Source organism: Apostichopus japonicus, chromosome 15 (genome assembly GCF_037975245.1).
Source record: "Apostichopus japonicus isolate 1M-3 chromosome 15, ASM3797524v1, whole genome shotgun sequence".
NCBI classification, from domain to species: Eukaryota; Metazoa; Echinodermata; class Holothuroidea; order Aspidochirotida; family Stichopodidae; genus Apostichopus; species Apostichopus japonicus.
In genome coordinates this window covers 3,824,545-3,837,034 of record NC_092575.1, presented here as the reverse complement: position 1 = coordinate 3,837,034, position 12,490 = coordinate 3,824,545, and the positions used below count along the sequence as shown (strand labels likewise).

The window sequence follows — 12,490 nt, the reverse complement described above, 5'->3', positions numbered from 1 at the left end:
TGAAATTCATCGAGGCAAGACCCTACTACGATGAACTATTTCTGGGAGCGCCTTTTAGAAGAGTATAAACAATTCAAGTATTGATAGGACCTGGATATAAATGAAGTGAAGCGCTATCGAGTAGAACCGAGGAATGCACTCGAAACACTCTTCAAGCTTCTCTCGAGTACTTCAAGTGACCATCATCCCTGACAGAGTGGAGAAGAACCCAAGGAGAGAGAATTCCATTACTTAAATAGTGCACGACTTAATGGATCATCAGTATCGGCCCCAAATTTTCAAAAATTCTAATAAATGTCAGAGGATTTCGAGAGTAATTTTCTACAGGCTCTGGATCCTACATGCCATTCCCAGGCATTGAAGAAGAATGTTAGAATGGAAACTAAAAATGTCTTCAGTGTGGATATTTACTTTCAAAGAGGCAAAGTAAAAAGGCATATTAAAATTTGGCAATGGGTCACCAAATACCTGACATGATTCTAGCATATTTGGCATACATATTGGTGACCTTTTAAAGGAGTTCGGTTGACACTTTTATACCAAAATCTACTGAGAATTATTCAAAATAAGATGCAATTCTTCAAATTGACATAACCTGCTAAATAATTTCACCAAATGATGCTTTTTGAGCAACTAAATCATGATTACATCTCTGTCTAAATTTTTTTGTCCTTCACACACTTTTTATCATGTAGCATACAACCACATGAAACAATGCAGGTGGGATTTTATTTTTCCAAAATTTTCAACCTGACCTTCACCTTTTGATATAACTTGTCTTGACTTGAAGTGACTAAACTTTACTTATTGAGGGCAATGAACTACTTTGTCATGGCATTTTAGTATTAACTAGCATTTAAAAAAAAATTGGTCAAAATCCAAAATTCCAATGTACTCACAGTGTAGGAAGATATGGTTTTCAGCCAGTCGTCATAGAGGTTAAAGAGGACCATCTGGGGCTCGTTGGCTTTGAGAATCAGATCTCCAAACTTCTCCACCTTCAGGCAGGCCTGGAAGGGCAGCTGAAGTTCACTGCCCTTGATGACAATGTTTGGGAAATCGAGCAGATGGACCTGTGCGAGGAACAATAAGTAAGAGATGGGGGGTCAGAGAGAGAAGAGCGATGAAATCATTAAAGCTGTCCAGCCTTAATTGAGACATCGATTAGGAGAAGCCAAGAATAAGACTACCAATCTACACATTTGAAATGCAATGACACTAAAAGTGAGCTAGAATGTCTGACATTACGAAATTTACTTCATGGTCTTCTCGTTGACCTCCAAGGGCCATGTACATATTTGGACATGTAGTACATGACAGTGATAACTTCAGACGGCCTGGCATGACCCGTTTATTCAAAAATAGGAAGCTACACGATCCTATATGTAACAACATTGTTAACTGTTCCATATCAGTGAAACTATGGTGGTGGAGGGGGGGGGGGACCCTCTCCCATTTCACAGAAGCCATTGACAGTTTAGCCTTACCCTTCATCTGACCAAAATAATGCTCAACAAAAATCATGCATTCACTGTGACAATACTTATGAACTACAGGCCCTGTCACTGTTAACAGACAAGTTGTAATCAACAATAGCTTTATTCCGGAGGGTCTGTCATGCCCAGTCTAGTTAAAAACATCGAGTCATAGGGTCCTGTATGGAACATAATTAACATATCCCACATCAGTTATAACCTACGAGCCAAGGATCTGTTATAGTTTACAATAGTTTTATTCCAAACGGTCCACTGTGCCTATCCTAGTCGCAATGATTAACTGCAACAGTCCTATGCATCAAGCTTAACTGACTTACAGATCATGTATACTTGCAAACTAAAAAGTAAGCAGTACCAATACATATTCTAAGAAAGAATAGATTTACCTCCAGGGGATCCAACATGCCCTTCCTGGTGACAATAATCTGCTTGGGTTGTTCCTCTACTGGTAATGATCTAATCAAGGCAGCTACTTCTTCAGCAGTCTTCCATTTGGCAAGCTAGATAATCAGACAGAAAAAGAAAAGAATAACAAGAGCTTTATAGAAAACAAATCTCTCTTTTCTTTTTTGCTGGCATAAATTTTTCTAAACTGTCTTTTCTCAAATAGTATAATAAAAGCACTGTAGTACTTGTGTACTAAAAACCTGAGACTAACATTGCTAGATGAATCTACTTCATTTGATGTAACTCTGCTGCGTCTCGTTCAACCACAGACAAAGCTGGACAAGATAGAGGCAGTGTTTATGAGTTTGTTCTTTGCAGAGGGAACGCCAGGCTCAGTTATTGATAAGCTGAGCTGGAGCTGACCTGAAGTCAGAGCTGCAGTTATTAATTAAGTAAGGATGTTAATTGAAGCTGAAAAGAGCTTTCTGAAATATTTTTCGCTACAGAGACAATAGAAATAAATGCAAAAATGTGCACACCAGTGGTTAAATTGCAAATTCATTTCTTCTCATTGGTGCTGTCGTACAAAGCCAGTGATATTCCTGATGTCATGTGATGGATACACCAATTCATGATATCTTAGATTATGCCTACCTTTACAATAATCACAGTCAAGTTCACATCCCAGTTTTAAAGTCATTATATTCCAAGTTTCACCAAAGTCACTGACAGGACGTTAGCAACGATCAATGAGTGCTCCACAAGGTTTTTTACTTCTACATTCCTTTCCAAAAGGAAATTTCCAGAGAATATAATAAACATTGTGTCCAGATTATTATACCTAACATCGGCTAGACTAGGTGCCTCCTCGTGCAATTTTGTCCATCTTGCAATGAATTTGGCCGTACGATACTAAGTAAACTACTCCCTGGTTCAAGTGTGCCTGATGGGCCAGAGAGTAAGTTTGCCTACTTGCCATTTAGCAAGGCATTAACATGAGCATGTAAGGGTCGTTGCCCCAACTATAAGAGAGTATAAGATGTATGACTATTGGGGTTGTGAGATGCCACGTAGTAAGTAAAAGTTGTCGCATATCAACATGCAAGAGCATATTGGGAAACGTTACTCACCTGTCCGAGACGTTTCTGTCCCGCCCAGACAGAGGTGTGAATGATCTTCAAGAACAGCTGGCCTGTACGCGGGTTGAAGATGAAGATGGCGCCGTTGATGGGCTTGGTGGTCAGATTGCCCTCAAACGTCTAGAGAAGGAGAACAAGAACATATGCAATCTTTAAGAACTGAGAGCCTTCACTGCTCAAAACAACATCATGTTATATACAAGACTAATGCTGGCAAGGAAATGGTTACCACAGAAACCTTCTTGGACATACATTCTCTTTAAAATACCCAAAAGAAATAAATCACAAACGGTAAGTAGTTCTACACGATTCTGAATGCACAACTTAAAGAACCAGGTTGGACTTGTTTCTGTTACAAACTTCTACTAAAATATGGCTGTACTGAGGACGTTATGTTCAGAGCTGGAAACAAGTTTCATAACTAATTAAGATGTGCAAAAGAAATATTTACAATAGATCTACACAAAGTCAGTGTGCAAAAGGCAACCACACATTATAAGTCAAACACCAGCTTGGAAATTTACACTTGCACATCAAGTATGTAACTATGCAGGACAAACCTGGCAATGAGCTGCAACAAAATCTGCATGTGTAGAACACTTAATCAAGTAATACAAAAAAATACAGTACATGTACATAAACAAGTTCATATATTGTACTCGATTTCCTAAATACAAACAAAATACATGTACAGTAAACAAGTTCATACATGGTACTCGATTTCCTAGCTTAAAAAAAATAAATAGTGCACGATAGTATAGAGCACTATGCCAGCAGACCAAATACACATAATCTAAAAATCACTTCTTTTGAAATGCAACTAGAACTTTGACAAGATAGATAAAATGCATTCAAAATGCTCCATTCCTCCAGCCCCACTGTCTGCCTATAAGTCAGAGCTGGTAAAGAGCCTGCAGAGACTTATTGCTAATTGAATGTACCTCCAATTCGTCAAAGACAACCATGTTTATGGGTTGCCAAGATAGCGTAGGAGATGAATTCGCTTTCTGCAGAGGGAACGCCAAGCACAGCCATCGATAGACTGACTTGGAGCTGACCTGTGGTCAGAGCTGCATTTAGACAAAATTATACACTTCTTAAAGAAGAAAATAAAGAGAGAAACAAAAAACGAAAGAGGAAACTTCTTTTTTGTCCAAAACATCTACCTTGTGAATGGTGACTCTGTAGACGTTGGTGTCATCCACAAACCAGATGATTTGATTGGAGAAGAGTTCTCCGTAGTTCTGAGAAGAGAGGTAGGGTTCAGTCGGTTCAGAGGAGTACAGCTGAAGACCTTTACGGATACGCTCTCTCAGTACGTACAGAGCAGGGTTGGCTTTCATGATCTTGGCCATGGCTTGCTGGATCAGGGGCTTGCTGCCCGGAAACCAGTTGCCAAAGGCACTGTAGTCAACAAAACATAAAACAAAAATGCAAAATTATTTAGAGGCACCTTTTTTTTTGTTGCTTGAAGTTTTCTTTCATGGCTTTGCTTATGAAATGTATCTCCAATTCGTCAAAGACAACCATGTTTATGGGTTGCCAAGATAGCGTAGGAGATGAATTCGCTTTCTGCAGAGGGAACGCCAAGCACAGCCATCGATAAACTGACTTGGAGCTGACCTGAGGTCAGAGCTGCATTTACAGGGTTACACACCAAGGACAAGATGTTAGCTATGTCAAAGATTGAAGAGACCTTTTTGATAATTGGCATCAATTAATCACTTCAATTATGTGGCAAATTTAAAATGTACCACTGTAACATGGCAAGTTGTCAAACTCTTGAATCCAACAACTGGGTGTTTTTAAAATTGGGCACAAAATTTTAATATTATATACATACCATGCTACCCTAAACATGAGAGAAATCCTACGTCTAAGAGAAGCTGGACATTTGATATCAACTCCTCTTTTAACTACGAATGACAAGTTGTCAGTAACTGTCCATAGGGGTCAGTTCAGGTCAACCTCTGACCCACCGGTTATATGGTTGGATGATTAACTTCCACTTACTGTAATAGTACTATATAACCACACAGTTGGAACACAGCCGCACAATCAGCTAAAAGACATGTGCAGCATATTTCCATATTTAATGACCAGTAAAACTTTTAGATGAGTTAGACAAGCAGTGGTGGTCTGGTATACTAAATGGGAACTGCAACTGTCCTAGTGTTAACTAAAGACCTACCAGGTATACATCTGAACATGCAATATGGTGAAAAGAGCAGTTATTTCCTAAAGAGGAAAATCGGTCTCTCTGAAGGTGAATAAAGAAGGAAAAACCTACCAAGAGAGAGAGGGTAGAGATGGAGAGAGGTTGAGTGGGGGAGGGGGGTAATGCCACTAAATGAGGATGGGCTCACCTGTGTAGGTTGTAGGCCAGATCGATCCCAATCAAGACTCCAGTGGGTGAGGGGTAGATACTCATGTTATCTGTGGTATAATCCAGGTACTTGGCTCGGCAGTATCTCTCAACGTCGTGAGAGTCGTAGTCTCCCCATCGAAGCTGGACGTCTATCCAGTACTTCTGGGTCGTGGTGCTGTCCATTGTGTCCCTGTTAATGAGACAGTAAACATCACCTATCAAATTAAAGTCGATTGCAATACACTACTTTCTTCTCTTTTCACAAGTTGAAAGCAAACACACTCCTTCCTTCTCTCATTGAAAAAAGCTTTAACAATGCAGAAGAAACATTTATCTTGGTCCCCAGTATAAGGAATATAATCGAAAGTGGTATAAAATTGTTCCGTTCTTTATCAAAAAATTCGCTTGAAACTTCTCCTTAACTATTCTTTGTGTTTTATCGCCTTTGATTAATAGAACTACTAAAGAAATGTCGCACATGTGTTATGTAAAGTGGACAAAAATTGCTCGCTTGATGAATTTTAATTCATCGTTTAATGTTAAGCTCTCTGCAGTGAATCGTGCAACCACAGACAAAGCGAGACCAGGTAGTGGCAGACATGACAAAATGCTCAATTCTTTATCTGTCTCTGTTTTAGTGTTAACCATTTAAAAGCTTTCAAAGTTTCCTTCACAGTTTCTAAATACATCAATGTTAGACATCTTTTAATGTTAACTCTGCTACGTCTCGTTCAACCACAGACAAAGGTGGACAAGATAGAGGCAGTGTTTATGAGTTTGTTTTCTGCAGAGGGAACGCCAGGCTCAGTTATTGATGAGCTGAGCTGGAGCTGACCTGAAGTCAGAGCTGCATTTAGTGGTTTGTGACCAGTCAAAAAAAAAAAAAAAAAGTCATCAGGTGACACGTACAGCCACTGTTTGCTACAATGTGAGTGGTACCAAAATCCAACAATGCATGACAATTTTCACTTTATTTCTGCTTCGGTGTGAGCATTGCTAATAAGGAAAAATGTTACATGAAATTTTGTTCAGACAGAAGAACCATTAATTATTCACAAATTAACATTAACCTTGGTGCATTAAAGTGAATGGGGGGAGGGAAAGGGTGTAGTGGATCCTTGTTAGAACAACTAGTCATCTTATTGGGGTAACACTAGACATGTTTGGCTCACTTTGTATCTGCCAGCAGGGATGGTCGGGAAACATTCCACTTGTAGGCTGCAAAGAGGAGGATGTCTGCACAGGAGCTGTTCATCTTGTAAGACTTCCTGGGATGGATGGTCTCCTTCTGGACTGTTTCAATCTCCAGGGCATCCAGTTCTTGATCAAACACCTGTCGGAAAAGATTCAGATGATCGCACGCCATTAATTGGTATACGAATGAACAGGGGTTCAACTCAAATATTTTTACCCCACAAATTTCAAGGCAAAATGTGATACAAAATGCTGTCTTTCTTAAAGTTGAATGATACAAGGTAATGAATGTACCTCCAATTCGTCAAAGACAACCATGTTTATGGGTTGCCAAGATAGCGTAGGAGATGAATTCGCTTTCTGCAGAGGGAACGCCAAGCACAGCCATTGATAAACTGACTTGGAGCTGACCTGAGGTCAGAGCTGCAAACAAATACAATATCCCAAATATCAGACAGTAAGACAATTCATGTTTTTTTATAACAAGGGCTGATAAACTTTCCTTTGACATTATCTTGACATATCACAGCCACTAAAGCAAAACCCACAATAACTGAAATGACCAAATAGCTCACTAAAAGTTCCACTATGACATCAAATATAAATTTGAAAGTTTCCACTTTATTCCCGATGAAACTCTTTTTTCAATAATACTGCTCTCACCTGACAAAGGTCCATAACAACACTCTCGTGAACCTTCTGCCAGAGATGAGCCCTGAAGATCTGAATCAGGGAGATCTTGAGGGTCGGGATCTTGCCGTGCATGAAGATGCCGGTCAGATCCAGCTGCACCTGGAAACCCACGTAGACGTTGGCGCGGTTGATAGTCGGCGACCACCAGAGGGTGAAACGACGGTTGGGAATCTGGTTCAGACCGGATCTCTGGGCATTGGTCAGTTTCTTGTACTTCATGGACTCTTCAAACCCACTGGCCTTCTCCCAGAAGAGACCCTCCCAGGTCGGGAAGTATGTACCCTTGAAGAGGGTGTGTTCCAGAATACCCTCCACGCCTCCCAAGGCCTGGATCATGTCGGTACGGTAGTTGTTCAGGTTCCAGAGCTTGCCGTCGTGGCGCTGGTGGGTCCACCAGAATGGATTCTGCTTCAGTACCTGTGAAAGAGCAAAACAAGAAGATGTTAAGTTCTCATCAGAATTAGAAGATACTAATTCTTAGAAGACCCTCCTCTTATAGCCTACTATGGCAAGTTTTGACAAAACATCAAATTTATTCAAATTACATTTTTGCAGCCATTGCACAAGGGCCATTTGATCCCTCAAGTAATGACAAGCCCGATACAACTTTTAATTGGAATCCATTTAAGGAGCTCACCAATCTTGACAAAGAAGGGATTCTCTGACATTTCAAATACTGTCCTTAGCAGTGATATTGGGAAATGAAATCATCTTACACCTATTTTGTGATTTTTACCAGCATACATACATGTGTCTACAAATACATACATAAATACATATATGGATGCATTACCAGCTTTGGTATATACATCTAGACTTTAAGAAAGTCACATAAATATGAAAATGGGAGACTTTATCAGAATCCACTAAATGCACCGAAAAATCTGTTACTAGGAATGTATCTCCAATTCGTCAAAGACAACCATGTTTATGGGTTGCCAAGATAGCGTAGGAGATGAATTCGATTTCTGCAGAGGGAACGCCAAGCACAGCCATCGATAAACTGACTTGGAGCTGACCTGAGGTCAGAGCTGCATTGAAATCATTGCATAATAAATAACACTTGTGGAATTAGATCCAATATTGAAGTTCTACAGTGTTCACTCATTTGTTTCATCCTCAATTCAGAAAAAAAGACCACTTAAACGTCAGGTACATCTCTGTTGCTACATACTTTCAAGTTTTAAGTCAAATCTTGGGACAAATCTAACATAATCATCGTAAGAAATGAACTTTTATGAAACTGATTGAATTACACAAACTGTGGGTAATATTTTGGTAAGTTTGTCCTAATATCTTCTAAATTTACCTGGTACTGCTTGAAATCTGTTCTGACTCGCCACCCTTTGTCATAGGCCAGGGTGTGCCTATCCTTTTGGAAGAGGGTGTTGATCCTGGGGATGCCCCTGTCCCAGGAATCTTCCAAATCCTCAAGTGTAAGTCGTCTAATTAAAAGAGGTAGAAGAAAACAGATCTTGAATTGTTAGAGATTAATTATTTCAAGGCTGTATACAATGATCAATGCCACACTACATTTGAAGCTAGCAGTCGCTACACCACCAAAAGAGCTATGTAATGTGGACGAAGGGAAGAACAAAGAAGAAACGTCATGTACAGAAATCACAGTGCTACATTGGAAGCTAGCAGTCGCTACACCACCATAAGAATCATGTAATGTGGACAGAAATGCCATGTATGGCAATCACAGTGCAAAACAGTTTATATTATGACACCCAAGCTAAATCTAATTATCAGTTTATAGTTTGAAACCCAAGCTAAATCTAATCCACATTATTGCTATGCTAACCTCATTCTCCCCACAATAATTGAACAGAGACTGTATTGCTAGCTCGCTACATCATGAAAAATGAAAATGTGCACAGTTGTGAGAGGCACTTACTTTATCAAACAGATATCAACGGCTAACCTAACACATACATGCTTATAGCAGATGAAACTAGCCTAGCCTACGTTGCATGTAAGAATCAGTAAGGGGCAGGGGATGCTATTCATTATTGAGGATTTATACATATATATAGGGTACAGAGTGTTCTGACATCATTTTGAACATTTCAGTTCATTAGTAGCTTGAGAGAATCTGTTGAGAAGCAGAACAATCCTATGAAACACCATCTAATACTTTAAGTACTGGATCGTTGTAAATATCAAAAATCCGTTATTAGGAATGTATCTCCAATTCGTCAAAGACAACCATGTTTATGGGTTGCCAAGATAGCGTAGGAGATGAATTCGCTTTCTGCAGAGGGAACGCCAAGCACAGCCATCGATAAGCTGACTTGGAGCTGACCTGAGGTCAGAGCTGCATTTACAAGGTGTCAATAACAACAGAAATACATTTTTACATATAGCTCTAAGCATTGAGCTGCCTGAGGTTGCCACAAACGGACGGACAGACGGACAAACAGCTTCAATGTTCATGATGGAATCAGAACATTTGGGCTCTGGAACTTTTAGGCATCTTAAAGACAATGCTCACCTGTTCTGAGCATTAGCCTCTTGTCTCTTGAGAGCATACTCGGCCCAGACCCTCTGGGAATCAATAAACTCGCTCTCCCAGGGTTGGATGTATCGGTACAGGTTAGGGATCAGCTGGTCCTCCTCGTGACTCATGCCCGATCGGAAATGGGTGATACCAACATCCGTCTGTTTGGACCATCTGGGGGGATACGAAAACAGTGAGAGAGACGTTATAAATATGAACTATTCCTCTACTGGAACTTCAGGCCTTAGATTAAGAGAGGACGGACGTATGATCAATTGGGAACGAGAAGATTAGACGAAATTCCATGTTCTCTTAATCAGCTGCAGGAGGTACGGTTACTGTTTCGAGATTAAGAAAGACAGAGATAACGGTTATACATCCCAGCCTTCTTCATTCTCGACTTTTACTTTAGCATCGTTTTAGCATCCAGGACATTATGAAAATGAACTGGGGAATAGTACAATGCAACAAGTTTTCAAATGCTTTGAACAGTGCTGGCAATTGTAACCAATGTGTGAACAAATTATGCACATACAATTACATACATATACTTATACAAGAAGAATTTTGTTTTTGTTTTTAGGTTCAGGAAACATGAAGGAAAATTAGCACCCACCATCACTGAAATGTTCAAATGAAGATTCCAACCTATTCAGAAATGTGTTTTTTTGTAATTTTTGAGAATTTTTAGCTTACATTACTTATAACCTTCTGTGATTATAACATTATCTCTCTTAAAGATCACTCCTGAACATGACATTAGTGATTTACTTATCTGTTCACCCTAAACAGACTTTTCTGGTGAGACAAGATTTTCAAGGAGGACGTCCTTTTTGTGTGTCACTAAAAATAGCATTTACAGTGAGGGGGAACAGGAATGGTGTCTTGAGTTTGTAAACTGTACATTTTTTCAACACAATTTAAAATCAGTGTTACAAACACTGCTTTCTCCCAAATATATCTTCCTCTCACCCCTACGCAACCCCAAAAAAATTCCATCACATCTTAAACTTGTAATTCTCTGAATCTTTGCATTGTGCACATCTTGTTGCTGGCTCAAAAGGTTTCACACAAGCTTGAAATCCCAAAACTTCCTGTGACCAGGGACCCAAAGGAATCTCACCTCAAATCTGACTGTGGGATTAAGACATGACCCATGGACAACATTCCCAGACCTCCCAGTTCCTTGGGGGTGTAGAATACCACCGGGGGGAACCTGCTGGGCATCTTGGAGTTTAGACCGATCTTGATACGGGTCTGAATCTTGTTCTCGCACTTGACCAGAAGATCCAGCAGCTCCTGGGTGTTGACCACCGCCTCTCGGTAGTAGGTCATCAGACCGATCAGGGCAGTGTTCCATTTGTTGACAATCTTGAGGAAAACGTTGACAGAAAAACAAAATTGCAGATGAATATTCCCATTTCAAGAATGGAGGACCTACAGTTAGAGGTAATGGTTCTAAAAATAGATGGCTAACAAGAACTGCATTTAACCTGGTAACAGCATTACTTTCCAATTAAAATCAACTGCATACTATGAAGGTGGGTCGGATGTTCAAAATTAGGGGTATCCATACAAATCTCTTGGGTTAGACAGAAGGATAATTCCAGAAAATATGACGGCAAAATGAAACCCCAACGTCAAGTGCAGCATTGGATAACACTGCCCTTGGCCGCAAATATCAACAAAGTTTAGTTTTCGTATCTGCAATTCTTGTTGTCCCAGCATTTAGCCAGTTCTGCAACCACGGAGAGATCACAGAACAACGATAGCAGCTGGATCTTGATCTAGCATTGAATTCGAGCAGAACACCAGCTATATGCAAGCTGGGCTGTAGATACCTATCAATGCATTCTAACAGGAAGTCACCATTTAGAAGGACATCCATTCCATTAACAAATATGATAGATGACAGTGTGTTAAATTTGGTTTAAATTTTTTTTCTTAAGTACAGGCATACATTCTTAAATTCTAAAAAAAAATTATATCGTGGTTTCCTTGGGTTTGACAGATGACAAGTAAAAAACAGATGAAATAAAATGCTGACGTTTATATCAAACAAGAGGGTTGATGTCGTACAGTAATGTTCACCACAAGAATAGATTTCCTATAATCTTTCTATTGAAATTAATGTCAAGGTTACATTGAATCAAAACACATCTATTGGAACTTTTAACGAGTGTATCTCATCAATTCACGAGTTAAGTACTCCCCCCGCCAAAAAAAAAAAAAAAAAAAAAATTAAGGACACTGGAAAAGTTTATTGAACACATTCAAATAAAACCTCATCATAGTTCACAAGCGAGTGCAAAATATAAGTTATGTGAGCATGAAATTTTGATGTAATATTACTAGCTACTCACATACAAAGAGACTGATGTGTAACTTGTATTCCAAACCCATACAACATTCAAACCATTTCTGTGGTCTCAATCTCACCTTTGTGAAAGTGGTAGATCCCGAGGCCATGAGAATCTGGCGGACTCGGTTGTGGAATCGGTTCATGGACTCATCGTCGACTCTCAGGAAACACTGAGCTGTCCTCTCCTTGGTGACCTGAGGCAAGAAATGACACAAAATTAGTGAGCTCAATCGGTGGTGGTACAGTTCCATATTTTCTGGGCAGAGGGAGTGATCATATCTGTTTATTCATGATTATTCATGACTTGCGTGGCTGGTAATAGTGAGATACTAAGCCTCAGCTCAATCG

At 39.7% G+C, this 12,490-nt stretch overlaps 1 protein-coding gene across 1 annotated transcript in view; it reads right to left on the bottom strand.

Moving 5' to 3' along the window:
- LOC139981686 (pre-mRNA-processing-splicing factor 8) overlaps positions 1-12,490 on the bottom strand; it is a 37,730-nt gene that overhangs the window by 6,231 nt on the left and 19,009 nt on the right. Inside the window, exons 25-35 of the mRNA XM_071994284.1 lie at positions 12,220-12,336; positions 10,904-11,151; positions 9,775-9,954; positions 8,587-8,722; positions 7,248-7,694; positions 6,563-6,723; positions 5,389-5,580; positions 4,189-4,426; positions 3,014-3,142; positions 1,883-1,996; positions 900-1,073 (exon numbers count right to left, since the gene is read on the bottom strand). Of these exons, the coding sequence (XP_071850385.1) occupies positions 900-1,073; positions 1,883-1,996; positions 3,014-3,142; positions 4,189-4,426; positions 5,389-5,580; positions 6,563-6,723; positions 7,248-7,694; positions 8,587-8,722; positions 9,775-9,954; positions 10,904-11,151; positions 12,220-12,336 (2,136 nt within the window). The remainder of the gene's footprint in view (positions 1-899; positions 1,074-1,882; positions 1,997-3,013; positions 3,143-4,188; positions 4,427-5,388; positions 5,581-6,562; positions 6,724-7,247; positions 7,695-8,586; positions 8,723-9,774; positions 9,955-10,903; positions 11,152-12,219; positions 12,337-12,490) is intronic.